The sequence below is a fragment of the Pelophylax lessonae genome (genome assembly GCF_965119305.1).
Source record: "Pelophylax lessonae genome assembly, chromosome: 3".
Classification (NCBI taxonomy): domain Eukaryota; kingdom Metazoa; phylum Chordata; class Amphibia; order Anura; family Ranidae; genus Pelophylax; species Pelophylax lessonae.
The window spans coordinates 196475064-196494467 of NC_138770.1; the positions used below are offsets into that span (position 1 = coordinate 196475064).

A 19404-nucleotide genomic window follows, 5' to 3' on the forward strand; every position below is an offset into this window, starting at 1 on the left:
CCAACTAAAAAACAAACTTAAAAGTGCATATCAAAAATGCAGCCTGCAAAAACAGCATTGCAAGGTTATGAATTCCCACGTCCCATACATAAGTGCCAAAGAACCAGTGGGCAGGAAGTCTAACAGAACAATATAAAAAAAGTAACCGAAAAAAATATACAGGTAATATCAATGAAGACAAAAATTACAAATGTGTGCAATGAAAATTCTTTGAACATTTTGAATTTTGGTGTTCTTGTTGCAGATATTTCCACTGAAACATGCTTCAAACTATGTGCTGTATGTTGTGAGGGTTGGGTTGGCTGTGATGGTGGTGAACTGTACTCCAACATATGTGTATGTCATGTCAATTTTACCATAACCCCTTTGTTCAGCATTTCAAGGAGCAAACTATCGGCAAACTGTCTTTGCTGCTCAAACATTTTTTTCAGCTTGTTGGCTGTGACAAGCTTCTGTTTAAAGGCAGCGGTTGACTTAGTAAGAAATTAGGTAGTTTGATCCTCCAGGTTCTTCCTCTTTTAAAGCCAGTGCGCTGGTGGTATTGAAGTGGATACATTTAAAGTGGTTGTTAAGCCACCACTATAAAATAATCGAATTCCCTCTGTAATATTTATTTATTTCAGGTTCTTATATAGCGCTGTCAATTTACGCAGCGCTTTACATATACATTGCACATTCACATCAGTCCCTGCCCTCAATCCTTTACAATCTAAGGTCCCTAACTCACATTCATACATACATAGTAGGGTCAATTTTATACAGGATCCAATTAACCTACCAGCATGTCTTTAGAGTGTGGGAGGAAACCGGAGTACCCGGAGGAAACCCACGCAGGCACAGGGAGAATTTCTAACCAGCAACCCTCTTGCTGCTAGGTGAAAGTGCTAACCACTACACCACTGTGCAATATAACACTAAGTGCTCCTGTGCCTGTCTTATAGAAACAATATGCCGATCTGTACCTATATCACAGCGGCTCCCGGTGTTCAGCTTATCCCTCGGCTCTCTTCTCTGCCTGTCTGACAGCTCCAGTGGGTGGGCCCGAGCACTGGAGGAGGGGAAGAGAGGAGAGAGAGAGTCGAGCGGTCACGTGACCACTGGGAGCCACTGTGATATAGGTACAGATCACATATTTTTTTCTATAAGACAGGCACAGGAGCACTTAGTGTTACAATACTGAAAAATCCTATATAATTATAATAGAATGAGCCTGACCCCCACAATTTGGTAACTTGCAATAAAAAAAAAACCAGGATACACATTTAGAGGTCATTTAAAAACAAAAAACACATTTAATTCACTGTACCTTAATATACTTATCCTTTAATGCCTGGATAAGTGCCTTGCAGGTCTCTGGGATAATTTCACCAAAAGCTTGTGGGGAAACGCCTGTTAAGAATTTAAGGTTTTATGGGCTCCTCCCTGTTGCCAGGTAACATAGCGTGCTGATTAGCTGTTGTTCGGGACTAAACGATTCCCGAATTGGAGTGTCCTTTTTTCGGATGAACGGTGTAACGGCTTGCAGTAAATCTTGGAAACACTGTAGGTAATTCCTATAATCGTATGGGTTGTTTTCCTGCAACTCTCTCGGAAAGAAACATGTGAAAGCATTTCTGACGGCTCAGAAGCCACTGCTTGTGCCATGTCCTTCTTCCTAGTTTCTTCTTTTTAAAGACATTCCTAAAAGCCAAAATACCAAGGATGTCAATTGGAAGTGCTGACTCCTGCATTCCATCTGCTCCATTTGGAATATGGCAACGACCGAATACACGTGAAGAGACCGATTCAACGATCGGAGAGCAACGCACAAATATGCAACTACAATCTGAACAGATATAGCCAAAAGACGTGGCAAACACAGAGGTCACACGCACATGACATCACTTCCGATTGAACGCTACTACATAGCTATGCAGAAGGGAAGTTTACTGCATCCTACCAGAATTTTCCCACGTTTAGTAGCACTCTCAAATTCGACATGTGAGGAGCATGCAAAAAACCACGATCAGTCATCTGATTTTCTCATGTGTGCAAAAATGTTTCCTTCCATTGTCTTTGGAAGGATCAACTGGCTGACACACATCTACATTTAATAAACACACTTTGGGATTTATTAAGGCACTTGTGACGAGACCCTTGCTCGCTCGGTTCCGCTCTCCCGACACTCCTCTGTTTCTAGTGAGCCAGCTTGCAGATCGCAACATCTGATGGTTCAGTCAACCAAGGATCCGGGATCCGAACTACAGCTATGTGCCGTCCGGAATCCATTAGAACAAACACCAAGCAAGCTGTATGTAAGTTCAAACAGGAAGACAATTTATTGGAAGAACACAGCACACTTTTATACAGAATTTGGAACATCCTGCCCACAACAACCGCCCTCCCATTGGTCTATTACAAAGTACCTGCAGTTCCCATTCAGGTCCGCTTTAGCCATGCAAATGAGGAATTGAAAATGAGTCAGCAGTGATTGGTCAGATAGCTTGACCAGAAGGACTGCCATGCAAATGAGGACTTGAAAATGAGTCAACAGGGATTGGTCAGATAGCTTGACCAGAAGGACTGCTATGTGCAAGGAGACAAAAGCCCCAGGGGGCAATCAATGTACACAATAGTCAGACACAGGACAATGGTTCCCTAACGAGCCCTCAATACACATTGCTCTGAGTGTCAATACATCCCTTAGCAGACAACAGGTGAGGTCATTAGCACACCTGACAATAGGTGAATGGAAAGCCACCTCAGACAAAAAGCAACATTGTTAGCCAGCCCGTCAACCCCATTGATCTTCCTGGAATGACCATATTAGGAGTTGGACTTCCTGCTCAGAGATCTCATGGCAAAGGGAACAAATGACCTTGCTGACAAATATGAAGCAATTCAACCCATCACCCATCTGTCCTTAAATTCCAGTGATGGAGAACACCATCACATATCTTCCCCCGGGGAAACAGTCCAACAGCCACAGTGGGACCCCGAACGGGTCAACTCGAGGATGTTGGAAAAGTAGTCTTAAGGTTCTAGGTCTGCCTGTCGGGATAACCCCTCCGCATTCCCATGTATATTCCTGGTGTAGGGGTGTGGGGCCTTTGTGTAATTGAGAAATCTACACGTATGTGTCTTCCATCAAGTTCCATTCCATTTACACGTTCTTTTGCCTCCTTTGCGTCTTCAACATTTTCAAAGCAGACAAACGCGAAACCCCTGGAACGTCGAGACTGCCGATCATACACAATGGATATATCAGCCATTGGACCATATTTTGAAAATACTTCTCTTAGATTTCGCTCCGTTGTGTAAAGACTTAGGTCAAACACGCCCAAACAGCAGTTAGGATCAGGATTTGCCCGACCTTATAGGTCATTTCCTTCTTCATATTGCGTCCCACCTTTTCAGCTAGGTGGAACGCATATACCTTTAAGCCGCATGACGTCATCACTAAGCGCCGCTGTGAGCGGCTATTTCAATCGCCGGCTTCTCTCTCACAAATTGCATGGTATACAGCCTTGTCTTATGCTGCCGGAGCCTCCAGCTATTGCCATAACTGGATAGACCGGAACCTCGCTATTGATCCCGTATTGATCCCGTATCTCGCTACCCGATCATTCACTCATTACCGGACCCTTCAGCTTACTAATCTAACTAGTGATAAGTACCCCACAGGGGATTCCTTCCTATCAAACTTACACTATCTACTTCTGCATACTAAGGACTGTTACTATCTATGCATTACTATTTCTATCATCTGCACTGTTACATAGATTGCTAGCTCTTGAGTCTACTACCATCTATATCCTTGCACTAAGTTAGCCTCTCTTGTACACTCCATCTGCTGTCCCCTACCACCTGTTATTGCACATGATTGCTAACCTATCTACCATCATCTACTACTCTCCTAAACATTACTATTGAGTACTCATCATTGCTATCACAACTCACGCCTGTCCTTTCAGCACATCACCTCTATACTATCATATACAACCTATCACTCCAGGAACATCTTATTGAGTGTTTGTATATTGTATGTTGAAGCAGGCTGGCCACAATGATGAGTCTGGAGAGTTGGACATGGTGATTCAACACATCTCTACATGACTACTGAGTGGAGATTCTGCAGCTGCAAATCCAACTCTCTAAACAAACGCTAGAGCATTACACCTATATGCCGCCTTCGATTTGACATGGGAGAGCGACTGTTGCTGTGACGTCTGATGGTCCCGGCCATGGCGGCCTCTGGGGCATAAGAGGAAGTTAAATGGCCCAAATCGTTCCCCAAAAGTACTTCTGCGGGTAACTCGCGTAGTAATCCCACTTGCACATATCGCTCCCCTGAGCCCCAATCCAAGAGGACTTGGGCGGTGGGTAAACGTAGCACCTTGCCCCCTGCTACCCTGACTGCAAAAGTCTGGCCGGTCCGGGCTGACTGGGGAATCATGTGAGGCTGGATGAGGGTAATCGTAGCCCCGGAATCGCGGAGTCCCTGGGCTGGCTGCCCATTAACCCATACTGCCTGGCGATGGTGCTGCCGATTATCTCCGGCAGCAGCTTGGACAGGATCCGCTTTGAAAAGTTCGCCCCACTCTTCCTGAACATCTCGATGGTTGGGCTCATTCTGGTAGCAATGAGCCGCTGGTCTGGATGGATGATTAGTCTCTCGATACCTCGTGGATTGGCTAGGGCAATATCGTTGCAGATGATCAGTTCAGTTACAAGTATAGCACTTAGGTCCGGTAGGAGGGTTGGGTCGGGCTGGGGGTCTAGAGGCGGACCACTGAGGTACTGAAGTCGGCTTAGAGGCTGGTAAATTGGGCTGAGATAGTAAATAGCGCTCGTTTTCGCCTGACCTTCGAGAGTCCAGATATTCATCGGCCAAAGTAGCCGCTTGCTGTACCGTCTGTGTTGTTTATCTCGCACCCAATCCCGTACTACCGGAGGGGTGTGGTTAAAGAACAGTTCTAATAGTACTAGCTAGGTGATGTCCTCTATGGTATGAGCGTGGCTTCCCTGGAACCAGCTCTTAAGGTTCCGCTGCAGATGATGTGCCCACTCCACGTATGTTGTGTTGGTTTGTTTCCGGGATTCTCGAAACTTAATCCGGCTGGCTTCGGGTGTAATGGCAAATCGGGCTAGCAAAGCTTCTTTTACCCGGTCGTAGTCTTTAGCGTCTTCGTCCTCCAGGGCCCAATATGCATCCGCCGCTCTGCCAGTTAAATTACTTGCCAGTAAGACGACCCAATCTTGGGACAGTACTTCATGTATCTGGCATAGTCTCTCAAAGTCTTGCAGGAATGCGTCAATTTCCTCCTCTCCTTCCTTAAATAGTTTGAACGCCCGAAAGGGCAACTTACGGAAAGTCGCTGCATCTTTAGGCGTTTTCTCCGATTGCCGTATTTCTGCCATTCTCTGCTCATGTTGCCGCTCTCGTTCCCTCTCTTGACGTTCTCGTTCTCTCTCTTGTCGCTCATCCTGCAGCTGGATGTCTCTAATGGCATTCTGTATGGCGTTCTCTGATGGGTTAGCACCATATAATGCCAACCGCTCTCGAACTCGTTGCTGAAACAAGTCTTCAACTGACCAGGGTCCTGCATCACCCTCCCTCTGATCCATCTCGGCTAGCTCACTGATCAGGGTGGCCTTGTTCTTTGTCCCACCGGTCCCTCCGCAGCTCTCAAGTAAGTCTTTCAGTGTGGCTCTCCTGCATGCTGCATAGCTGGTCATTGACTGTGGTGGTTTGGAGTGTCCTGGTAACTGGAGAGCAAATCCCACCGCTGCCAACCAATGTGACGAGACCCTTGCTCACTCGCTTACGCTCTCCCGACACTCCTCTGTTTCTAGTGAGCCAGCTTGCAGATCGCAACGTCTGATGGTTCGGGCAACCAAGGATCCGGGATCTAAACTACAGCTATGTGCCGTCCGGAATCCATTAGAACAAACACCAAGCAAGCTGTATGTAAGTTCAAACAGGAAGACAATTTATTGGAAGAACACAGCACACTTTTATACAGAATTAGGAACATCCTGCCCACAACAACCGCCCTCCCATTGGTCAATTGCAAAGTACCTGCAGTTCCCATTCAGGTCCTCTTTAGCCATGCAAATGAGGAATTGAAAATGAGTCAGCAGTGATTGGTCAGATAGCTTGACCAGAAGGACTGCCATGCAAAAGAGGACTTGAAAATGAGTCAACAGGGATTGGTCAGATAGCTTGACCAGAAGGACTGCCATGTGCAAGGAGACAGAAGCCCCAGGGGGCAATCAATGTACACAATAGTCAGACACAGGACAATGGTTCCCTAATGAGCCCTCAATACACATTGCTCTGAGTGTCAATACATCCCTTAGCAGACAACAGGTGAGGTCATTAGCACACCTGACAATAGGTGAATGGAAAGCCACCTCAGACAAAAAGCAACATTGTTAGCCAGCCCGTCAACCCCATTGATCTTCCTGGAATGACCATATTAGGAGTTGGACTTCCTGCTCAGAGATCTCATGGCAAAGGGAACAAATGACCTTGCTGACAAATATGAAGCAATTCAACCCATCACCTATCTGTCCTTAAATTCCAGTGATGGTGAACACCATCACAGCCCTTGCAACACATTTCTACTGGTGTGTTAGAAGCCTTATGCCAAAATCATGAAAACCCTGTGACATTTTGTTATTACTGACACATGCAGCAAACTCAAGTAGCTATTTGCAACACTTTACTTTATAGCACCATATCGGTAATAAAGAAAGTGAAAGTAAATAAGACCTCTTCCAAGTTGGAGAAAAATGTCGATTGTGCCATGCATGTACTTATCACACTGCATCTTTAGGGGAATTCTACAACAACATATCCTTAGGTTCCTCTGGACCACCCTTTCTCAAGCTTTTTAACACAGAGGAACCCTTAAAATAAATTTCTGGTCTCAGGGAACCCCTGCTAAAAATTAAAAATCTACAACTCATGACACATTAGTGTGACAGTCAGTGGGAAGAATGCTCCTTACTCTTGTCATCATTGGGAAGAATTACCCCCTTACAGATAGCTAAAAGGAACAGTGATGTCATTGGAAACTTATCAGAGAGGCAGAATTGCCCATTGCACAAGGAACCCCTAGCAACCTCAGGAGAAACCCAAGGGTTCCACGGACCCTGGTTGAGAAACCCTGCTCTGGACTGATATTTGATACTCTTCCATTATTATCCCAACTTCTCCAAATACCTTCTCTTTCTGTAAAATTCCCTCATTTTGCAGAAATACTTGCACAGTTCTGTCAGAGTTGTGACAGATTCACACGCACCTTAGCGACACGTACATGATTCTTTTGCAAGTTCTACCATTTGTCACATTAACGTGAGACAGACTTCTAAAGAGTATCTACAAACTCCTTATGAATTGCAGTAACTGTGTTTTTTAGTAATTGGCCGAGCTGGGTAATTATTCAGGAAGTGAAGAAGCTGGAAAAGAAAAGCTCACCCCAACATACAGCATGTCAGGACCTCAATCTGTAGGTCATTCACAGACAAGGTGACAATATAGGATAAATATGGCAAGCATCAAAAGCCTTTGTCACACACATGCAGGATTTTTAGCTCCCACAGTTTTCTAAACAGGCTAAGGTGGGGGATTACACCTTTGCAAAGTACAGTGGATAGAAAAGTCTACACAGCCCTGTTAAAATGACAGGTTTCTGTGATGTAAACAATGAGACATAGATAAATCATTTCAGAACTTTTTGGACCTAAAATGTGACCTAAAAAATATGGTTGCATAAGTGATCAGAGCACACCCTTAAATGAATACTTTGTTGAAGCATCTTTTGATTTTTATTAGAGCACTCAGTCTTTTTGGGTTTGAGTCTAACAGCATGGCACATCTTGGCTTGGCAATATTTGCCCACTCTTCTTTGCAAAAAGACTCTAAATCTGTCAGATTGCGAGGACATCTCCTGTGCACAGCCCTCATCAGATCACCCCACAGATTTTTAATCGGATTCAGGTCTGGGCTCTGGCTGGGCCATTCCAAAACTTTAATCGTCCTCTATTGAAGCCATTCCTTTGTTGATTTGGATGTATGCTTTGGGTCGTTGTCATGCTGAAAGATGAAGTTCCTCTTCATGTTCAGCATTCTAGCAGAAGGCTGAAGGTTTTGCGCCAATATTGACTGGTATTTGGAACTGTTCATAATTCCCTTTACTTTGACTAAGGCCCCAGTTCCAGCTGAAGAAAAACAGCCCCAAAGCATGATGCTGCCACCACCATGCTTCATTGTGGGTATGGTGTTCTTTTGGTGATGTGCAGTGTTATTTTTGTGCCAAACAATTCTTTTTGCAATTATGGCCAAAAAGTTCAACCTTGGTTTCATCAGACCATAACACATTTTCCCACATGCTTTTGGGAAACTTCAGATGTGTTTTTGCAAAATTTTGCTGGGTTTGGATGTTTTTCTTGGTAAGAAAAGGCTTCCGTCTTGCCACTCTACCCCATAGCCCAGACATATGAAGAATACGGGAGATTGTAGTCACATGTACCACACAGCCAGTACTTGCCAGATATTCCTGCAGCTCCTTTAATGTTGCTGTAGGCCTCTTGGCAGCCTCCCTGACCAGTTTTCTTCTCGTCTTTTCATCAATTTTGGAGGGATGTCCAGTTCTTGGTAATGTCACTGTTGTGCCATATTTTCTCCACTTGATGAGGACTGTCTTCACTGTGTTCCATGGTGTATCTAATGCCTTTGAAATTCTTTTGTACCCTTCTCCTGACTGATACTTTTTAACAATGAGATCCTTTTGATGCTTTGGAAGCTCTCTGCGGACCATAAATTTTGCTGTAGGATGAGACTAAGAAAATGTCAGGAAAGACCTACTAGAACAGCTGAACTCTATTTGGGGTTAATCAGAGGCACTTTAAATGATGGCAGGTGTGTACTGACTTCTATTTAACATGAGTTTGAATGTGATTGCCTAATTCTGAACACAGCTTCATCCCCAGTTATAAGAGGGTGTGCACACTTATGCAACAACAGTATTTTAGTTTTTAGTTTTACCTCCCCAGTAAAATAATTTATTTTGTTTTTTAATTGAGTCGTACAGTTTTTAGGTCACATTAAAGGTGCAAAACGTTCTGAAATGATTTATCTTTGTCTCATTTTTTTACATCACAGAAACCTGACATTTTAACAGGGGTGTGTAGACTTTTTTTATCTATTGTAGGTATTTAATGGGAAATAATAACTTACATAGTTTGTTGTACCAAGTTTAAAACAGGCCAGGGACATGCATGGTTCCTGATCATGATAGAATTAAATAATCCTTTCATGGCACTACATGTCACACATAAATATTGTTAGCAGTACCTTGTGTCCCACAATGGTTAAATAATTGACTTGTAGTTCTTGAACATCCACGCTGATCTTTCCCAGTGCCTGTGCTGCATCTGTGTGTAACAAAATTGGGGAGAGCCCCTGGCTAGCACGCTGTTTAGAAATGGATGCAAGCTGTTGTGACAGTTCACTCACAGGCTGCAAAAGAAAGAATCAGCATATAGGTAATATAACAGACACTTGTCAATGGAGCTTACACATACTGTATAATAACTCAGTTGAACGCTCAATTCCCACATAAACAGGCGTTCAACATACCCACAAAATAAAAAAAACTATTTGGTAGTAAGGTTGGTACCCTAGTCCTTTAGAAGAGCATTTCCATCCTAAACATTTTTTTTTCTTTTACAAAAGTAACATTATACATTGTTAAAATGTATGTAAAACCAAAACTTCCTGTTTTCTCTCTGGGATATAAAGTAAAGGAAACTGACTGACGGCAAATACTATGACAGTGATGTCAGCAGTGAATATACCATCATACTGAAAATTTATATGACACCTCTTGCTGCCTCACACAGATCTCAGCCAGTCAACTTAGGCTATTAGGCAGTGATTGCCAAAACAGCCAATCATGGTTCACAAAATAAATCTCTTCAGCCTGCATATTCCATCTCAGTCTAAAGATGGCAGTGTGCTTCTGTTTTACACTATAATTCTCAGATACGATTATAGTATTAATCAGGGCTCGACAAACCCCAGGCGCCAGGTCGTATTGGCGACTAGAATTAATGACCTGGCACCTGGGCTGCACTGCAAAGGGTGTCGTGTCCCCATTTCCATCTGACTGCCCTATAGAGGAGAGCAGGACTGTGTCAGTGTTCGCTCTGCATAGCGTAGTGGACAAGACCTGTCAACCGCTTGCTCAGCTGGGATTGGCTGAGAAATCCCAGCTGAGCAAGGAGATTCCGCTTAGCAAACGTGCCCGTATGAAAGGGGCCTAAGGTGGCATGAGTTACTGAGTCACCTATCGCCCCCACCTTGCTGCATTGTCCTTCCTTAGTGAGCCACTGCCCATCATACCATCAAGCCAAGTACACACGGGCCGAATTCCGGGCAACATCAGCTGGTTCAATAAAAGCTGGCCACCATTGGGCCCGTGTGTATAGGCGGCGGTCCGACAGAAGCCGGCCATTCGGCATGCGCGATAAAAAACTGGCTCCTAACTTTTTTAGCTGGCTCCTAGATTCCAAGCACATTTGTCCAGCCCTGGTAATAATATACAAAAAAAAAAATATGAAGCAAACTAGTCACAGTTATTGTCACATTATAGACACATGCTAACACAATTTGGTCTGGGCTTCTGGGCATCAATGACCTCTGGTCATAAAAGAGTTGCAGGTGTTTACATAACAAATAACAATTAAAAAGAATTTCTTATTTTACTATACAAAAGTGTCTTTGAGCATTTTAATGCGTGATTTTTTAACTTGCCGTTTTTTTAATAGCCAATAGAGAAAACTCATTTATTGCATCATTTGTTACTAGGTATTTCAGCTTTTTTTAGCTTGTCCATTAGCTTTTTTTTCTTTTTAAATTTTTATTATTCATTTGTTATTATTATTATTTTTTTTTTTTCGTTAGGGTAAAGGGTTAGAGTTAAAGTTAAGGTTAGGGTTGGGATTAGAAGTTCCGGTCAGGGTTAAGATTAGGGATTAGGATTATTTATTTATTTATGTTAGGGTGTTAATACTACTGCTACTAATAGTAATAATGATAATATTAAATACACGTAAAATAAATACACAAATAAAAATAATCATAAATAAATAGTAAATAAATTCAATAAATTAATACTAGGTAATAATAAATAAATAAATAAAAAAAACTCTTAACCCTTAAAAATAAAGTATAAAATAATAATAATAACTAAACACCCTAACACTAACACAAAATAAATAAATACATTATTATTATTTTTCTTTCGTGTTTGGGTGTTTATTATTATATTATTATTATTATTTTAATTAATAATAATAATAATTAAAAAAAAAAATGTTTAAGGTTATGGGCTAATTAATATTTATTTATGTATTTTTACACATTATTCATTAATTTTATTTATTTATTCTGGTTTTTATTATTATATGTATTTATTTAAGATTTATTCATATATAATCACTATTTTATGTTTTACATTTTTATATTTGAGCAGAAAATCGTGCAAAAACACACGAAAAAATGCGCAAATGACATGTTTCCATTAATTTCTATGGAAATAAAAACATACCAAAAATTCTCAAATTTGCCCAATTTTAGCTACAACAAAAGCTCCAGAACTTTCTGGAGCTTCAGGTGACTTGCAGTGGAGATGTGAACCCTATCCAAAGAGAATAATTGATGTTTTCTCCTCCAGTGTTTTGGAGCTTTGAGCTTAAGGCTCGGTTCACATTAGTGCGATGGCAGACATCGCATGTGATTCGGAGCGTACTGCTCTGAAAATCACATGTGATGTCTGTGCGGTGCGAATTCAGCCATACAGATAGTATGGCTGAATTCGAATCTGATTCGGAGCAAACACGCACAGGACCCTTTTTTGGGTCCTCACCAGAATCGGATCGCATGGTGGTTCACACTTATGCGATCCGATTCATGTCCGAATGTCAGTTCGCACTGCGATATGTGAACTGATCTGGGGGTGTCGTTAACTTTGAATTGACACCCCCAGCGATTTGCATATGGCAGTGTGAACTGCCTGTGCTGGGAATGCGATGCGGGGAGCCGCAGTAGATTCGCAGGGTTCCCCAATCGCATAAGTGTGAACCGGGACTCAAGCTACGAAAAGCTGAGTTGTGAATGGGACCTAAAGAACAGCCAAAAATAAAACCATGAACATGTATCCAAACCAGTATTAGGTGACCACTAAACTATTACTCACCATGATAACGCCAGTTTCATTATTTGCCAACATGATAGACACTAGACATGTGTTAGGACGAAGAGCTGCAAGAACATCCTCTAACTCCACTCGTCCCGTAGTAGTGGATACTGGCACAAAGGTCACCTCTGGATTAGGAAGAAGCAAAGAAGACATACAATTATTCAGAAGAGGCTGTCTTAAACAAAAACAGTACAACAAATTAGGGCACAAAGGTAAAGCTGATCCTTCCTTCAGTGCTAAGATTCAGTCAAATTATCTTGGAGACTAAAGGAACCGTCATTTACGAGCGAAATAAATGCATTGATTTGCTTTTTGAATAATCACATCCACTATCCTGGCTGTTTGACATGAGTGAATGATCAGTCAGTCAAGAGAAGTAGTGATGATACACACATAATCTGATTTTAAACTGAGAGAGTAGAAACTTTTTTTGCCTTCCTTTGGACCAGTGGGTATAGAATTGTGTATGCGGAGGTTATCTATTAGTTTGGTTTAACTAGGTGAACTTGTGTCTTTTCTCAACCTAACTGTAATCTTCCTCTGCAGAGGATCTCCACATAATATGTAACATGGGGAAGGCTCCCTTGGATTTTGCCTGCTCAGCAGAGATTCTGTCCACTGATTCCCGCTGAGCTTGCCCATGGCTAGTCCATGTCCACTTAGCTTACACAGAGTGGACACAGACATAGCCTACTCTCCTCTATGGGCGTTTGGATGTAAATGGGCTTTCTGTCCATTTACACCTGACTGCCATCCGATCTGATCTGCCAGATGGATGGGGGAACAGAACTCCATCTGTCTGTTTTTAGCAGATAGAATTGGATGTCCGCGGGTGTCAACAGACACATGTCTGTTGACTTCAGCCACCCTTCAGAGGGTCCAATCATGTCAGATAGGCTGACCTGCTCGGTCTGCTAGTGTGAAAGGGGCCTTAGGCAAAAAAGTGCTTATTACATAAAATAAGTTGCACTTTGCCTGGCTACAAAATGTAACTAACAATCAGATATCAAAACACAATCCTAAAAAGAAGAACATCAGATAAATAAATGTAAAGCTGGGTATATGGTACAACCTTTTTGTAAAATCTGATTTAGGATTCATGCACACAGATGTCCTTGACACTTACCCGAGAAAGGCCAACTACATTTGTTGAAAAAAATTACAAAAACATCCGTGCTAATGCTGGCCATACACTATATGAAAAATCGTTCAAACTCATTTTCGAAAAACGAACACTCGGCCGTGAGAGCAAACGATCGTGTCATCATATAATAACCGATAAATCGTTCAATGGAGATAAATGAATCAGTTTTTTGTGCGTTTTTCACATATAGCTAATGCAAACAGTTTGGATGAGAAACACAATAACCTTTTAATATACCGTTCGTTCGGCAGAAAATTTCCAAACTTGTCCTTCGTTTTTTCTACTCAAAAAGTCACAACCGATTACCGATTCGTGCCCATTAACTGGCCGAAAAACAAATGAACTGACCAAATGACTGAATTTCGGCTGATTTTTCGTATAGTCTATGGCCAGCATGAATCTGTAAAAATAAACATAAACAACAATATTGAAAGAACAAAAGCCTGAGCTTGCCACTTTTTTTTTGCTTGCTGGATCTCTGACCAAGTGGACTTTGACTAAGTGAGAGTTTCATCCGGACTTGAACTGGAAGCTGGCCAGAGTTTACTCTATCCATGGTGCTTTGACTATTTGTGAAAATCATCTCCCTAAAGCGCTCTATGCCTTTTCCATTAAGCTGGAGGCCAATGGTAAGTGGTGTGTTTCAGTGTTGGTGTTGCACAAAAAGGATTTGGGAAGAGTTATCCTCATACGCATGCTGGGATTTGTGGTCCTTTTTCCTCCTATGGATTCAGCTATCCTATGCCACTGGAATCCTATTTACACTTTATCTCTGTTTTATTTTATTTTTTGGACATTTACGGACTCGTGATTTATTGTTTTCATTAAATTCATTATATAAAATTTTTTATGCACATTTCATATTCAACTACATTTTTTCACTTGTATTGGAGGCTGTATGTGACACATGAGGCTCCCCAGGCTCTAAAAAAGCACTGGGGATTTTAACCATCAGCACACAGGAGCTGCTAAGTGTCTGTGTGCATGAGGCCTTCAGGTTCTTATACTGCTTCCTTGCTTTATCACCATGCTAATGAAATAATTAAAAAAACAATCTGGTTTAATTACATGCTTTATCTCATCTTCAATGCAGGCAGATCATGGCTGGTGGAAGGGGTCAGTAGGGAACTGTACATAGCTACCTAAAAACATCACAGCTCCCTGCCTCTATACTACTCTCAATGGCCCTCAAGTCTGATGCAAGCAGTGCGCTGATACTTAGGAGGAGTTATGCAAATATCAAAATTTCTTTGTGGCCTGGAGGAGTAGTTCCTAAACAGACTGCATTGAGACAGCCCTAAGTAATGCCCACATGTGATGCTGAGTCTCCATGATTGAAAGGTCTGAAATCCAATGAATGAAATGGATTGGCCAGGAACAGTTCAGTTCAAGAGGAAAGGTCTAGATGATGGTGAACATTCTCCAGGCCGGAAAATTAGGTAGAATCTTGTTTCAACTTTTAATGCACACTGTGACAAACGCACAATGTGCATTGAATTAGATAAGACAATTTTAGTACAGAAGAAAAGCCTTTGCAACTGTGCAAGCCTGAAAAACTGGCTGGAGGTTAAGCTTGTAAGCCCACTGAAATTTCAGTTTAAATCAGCTAAATACACTTCAGGTGTATCAAAACAAAAGGTGTGCACAATCTTACAGTTTGTTTTCCTTAGAAAGCAACCACAGCCTGACTAGAAAAGCCTGACTCATGCCAGCATGCTACAAAGGGGGATGCTGGCTTTCCATGTGGAATCAGTGGTCATCCTGAAGAGGTCCAACAATCAAAGCCAGAGCTCTCCAATCAGCATAAAGAATAAGCTTTGTTGACTGCAGATTTAAACATTTAACCACTTGCCGACCACCACAGTTTTACTGCGGCAGGCTGGTTTGGTTGCGCGAAATGACGTAGCCCTACGTCGGTCTTGCGCGTGTGGTGCTGGGGGGCGAGCGAGGCAGCGGGGATGCCAATCCACGGGACTGGCAGCCGCGATTGCTCCCCACTGAGAAAGAAGGACGGTCAGCTGTTGTAAACACAGCTGACTGTTGTTCCCTCTGAAATGATCCGAGAGCGCCTGTGATCCTTCTATATAGGAACACAGGTCTCTGTGATCATTTCACAAGCCCATCCCTCATACAGTTAGTAAACACTCCCCTAGGCTCACACTTAACCCTTTGATCACCCCCCTTCCCTGCCAATGTCATTATTACAGTAACAGTGCATATTTTTAGCACTGATTACTGTAATAATGTCACTGGTCCCCCCAAAAGTGTCAAAAACGACAGTTAGGGGTCCAATCTGTCTGCCGCAATGTCGCAGTCCTGCTAAAAATCACAGATCTCCACCATTACTAGTAAAAATAAATAAAAATGACATAAATCTTTCCCCTAGTTTGTATACACGATAACTTTTACCAAAAATATGTAGCCGAATACAAATTGGCCTAAAAGGATGAATAAATTGTGATTTTAAATTTTTTTTTTTTTTTTTTGGGGGAATGTTATATAGCAGAATGTGAAAAATATTGTTTTCTTTCATCAAAATTATCACTCTGTTTTTGTTTATAGCACAAAAAATAAAAATCACAGAGGTGATCAAATACCACCAAAAGAAAGCTCTATTTGTGGGAAAAAAGGACATCAATTTTATTTGGGTACAGTGTCGCACCACTACGCAATTTTCCATTAAACACAGTGCCGAATTGCAAAAAATGGCCTGGTCGTTAAGGGGGCAAATCCTTCAGGTCAAAAACTGGTTAAATAGATAATAAAGTTGTTCTTGCCTGTATAACATACTGCTTAGTGAAAATACATTTAATAAGCACTGAGGGAAGTAATGAAATGCTGAAAAATATCACATTTAAATGTTTCTGCATCATGTAGAATAGACAGTATGCTTGTATTGTACAAGAGTACATGTTATGTGGGAGCATTGTATATCTTGTTTGCATTGCAGCTGTACATATAAGCATTATGAAGCCTGGAAGCAGTTTGTTGATCCAGCAGGTGTACAGTACTGTGTTATAGGACAGGAATGGCAGAATTTCTCAGTGTGTAGATTCTCTGTAAGGTTACATTGGCATTAGAAGCAATTAAACAATTACCAGCTCTGTGCGCCCTCTGCAGGTGTTGAAGAGGCAGTACAATAGAATCATGCTCCACATTGGAAGTAATGATGTGTGGCAGTGTCTTGTCCACACCGTTACTGGAACTTTCTTTGGTTCTTATACTGAATTGTTCCACAGCCGAAAATAATACCATATTGTTAGCCTAGAATAGAGATGTTCTCAGTTAGAAGTGATGAGAGAACAGTAACACATATTTACATGTGTTAATCTATTTAGCCCTTTTTTTCTTCCCACCATTTTACATTTTTAAAAAAGAAAATTGAACTTTCTGGTTGACAGAAACGCAAAAAAACATTGCTATTGCCAGACTCACTTCTGTTCCTCCAGAGGTGAAGATGATGTCTTCTGATTTTCCTTTCACCATGCTGGCAATGTGTGACCGGGCTTTGTCTATTAGTTGCTTGGCCATACATCCTGAAATGGAATGGATACAGAAAAACTATACCTTATTCTCATAGTATTACTAAACATAAAGCTGAATCTCCAACTTGGTGAACAAAGTTCAGCTGCTGCTTTTGACAATCTATAACAGTTCAATGCTTAATTGTACTGACAGCACTTTTTTATTTTTAAATATGTATAATATTTGTAGAACAGCAATTAATAAGTGGAGGCCTGGGGAGTGTTTGGTACAATTTCTATGGGTTACAGTGGTAATAAATCCAAAACCAAAAATGTACCACAGGTGCATCTCATACAATTAGAATATCATCTAAAAGTAAACATTTTTTCAGTAATTCAATTCAAAAAGTGAATTGCGTTACACACAAAGTGATATATTTCAAGCATTTCTTTCTTTTAATTTTGATGAATATGGCTTACAGCTAGTGAAAACCCAAAATTCAATATCTCAGACATTTAGAATATTACAAAAGACAAATAAAAAAAAGGATTTTTAATACAGAAATGTTGGCTTACTTAAAAGTATAACCATGTACAATATAGTATGGAGTCAATACTTGGTCAGGGCTCCTTTTGCATGAATTACCGCATCAATGGGGCGTGGCATGGAGGTTCCTGTAAAAACTCAATGTAAAAATTGTGGACCTAAAATCTTAGTCTGTGTCTTAAAATAAGATGTTGTATTTAGCTGTTCTGTGCAACCATATTGCACACAGCGGTCTCTTACCTGTTCTTTGGCGGTCCCCTGCTGGTGCTTAACGCTGTCCTTCTGAGTACCCCCTTAGCAACCTGGGTGCTATGGGGCACCCATGCGCACGTGCTCCTGATCCAGGCTGTGTGTGCCCATAGAAACGCACAGTGCCAGTAAGCCACGCCCCAGGAGTCTGACTGACAGCAACAGGAGCCAATAGCTCCCACTGCCCTCGGTGTCACCTGTGAAACCAGGAAGAGAGAAGAGCGGTGCTGCTGCCAGGGACAATGTTGGATCAGTAAGAGGAGTCAGGTAATACATTAGGGTAAAAAAACAGTTTTGACTTAAGAAAAAATTTTAACCTTTACCCTGACACTAATACTTAACTTTATTTTAACCTAAACCCTTTAATCTAACATTCAAAATATCCATTAAAATAAACTGTCAATAAGTAAATATAAAATATATGAGCTGACTTTACTTACTTCCTACAAAAATGCTAGTTGCCTGACTGTTATACTGACTCTCTACCTCTAATACTTTAAGTCACTGACACAAAACAAATATGGAGATCAGAAAAGCCAGAGGTAAGTCAGAACTCCCTACCTACATATTTATTCTAGGTCAGTGACTCAAAGTATTTAAACCAGCAGGTCAGCATGTTTCTTTAATGACAGCTTTACTCCAGGCATTTAATCTCCCACCAACTATAACTGCACAAAGTAATATATTGTTCACCATAATTATGCAATTTTTTTTCCCTTCCATTTAAAACACGGCACCTCTAAAGAGCTTTGACTAGCTTTGGTCTCTCTGTACAGCAGCCATTTTGCTGGAAGCGCTTAGCTAATTCTGAGTATTTAGATGACTTACATTTGTACGACAGCTGTAGACAAGCATTAACTACTTTAGCAAGATTACTTTTTAAACTTTAAAGACTTCCACTTGGTGAACTACACATGTAGCAAATGTTATTGAAGATGACGAAACACGTTAATGTGATAGGCCTAAAACACCAGGCCTTTGACCTACATTAACAATGTATCAGCCTGAAAAGAAGCACAGCTCAAAGCACTGATCTGAGCACTGAAACACAAGAATGGTTGCCTCATCTCTATTAATGATTCCCTGCTTTCTTTATACATCCCATAGTGATTTTTTTTTTTTTTTATTCAATTCATGCAATTAAATTGGAACATTAAAACTAACTTAGTACCTGTGTAGAAGAGAATACTAAACCTTCGTTTGAACTGAAACAAAACACAGCTACAAATATGCTAGACATATTTACTGTCTTGCTCTGTCCAAAAACTTTTTAAATGCAATTAAGTGGTGTCTCCTAGAGTGCACACACTGCAATTATAAAGGTAACTATTGAGTTGATATATAGCCTATATAACTTTATATTCAATATATTTCACAGATTTTGATATAATCGAAAGTAAAAGTAAAAGACATTCACAAATTTTGGGTTTGGCATCCGAACACTAATAAAGGGAAAATCTTACAATAGGGACACTAGCTCTGGTGACACCCCTGGATTCCCTCTCACTTCCTGACAGGAAGTGAAGGGAAATCTCCCAGATGGGACACAGATAGCAAAAAAAAACAAAACAAAAAAAAAACAACTGATGGCTTTACAACACTTCCGTGCTCTTTCCTAAATGAAAAAAAATTTGTCTTTAGTTACACTTTAATACAGTGACAGACACAGTCACCAAGAGGCCCCTGTGCAAGACTCCCTTCCCCCTATATTCAACTCTGTGTGTTCCTAGTTTTCAGATCCATTGTCAC

The 19404-nt window shown here is 41.2% G+C and overlaps 1 protein-coding gene across 1 annotated transcript in view; it reads right to left on the reverse strand.

Annotated features, from left to right (window-relative positions):
* Window positions 1-19404, reverse strand: part of SCLY (selenocysteine lyase) — a gene marked incomplete at its 5' end in the record, with an annotated part of 47763 nt that overhangs the window by 11916 nt on the left and 16443 nt on the right. The window contains 4 exon segments of the mRNA XM_082249975.1: window positions 9344-9508; window positions 12249-12376; window positions 16494-16659; window positions 16831-16931. Of these exon segments, the coding sequence (XP_082106101.1) occupies window positions 9344-9508; window positions 12249-12376; window positions 16494-16659; window positions 16831-16931 (560 nt within the window).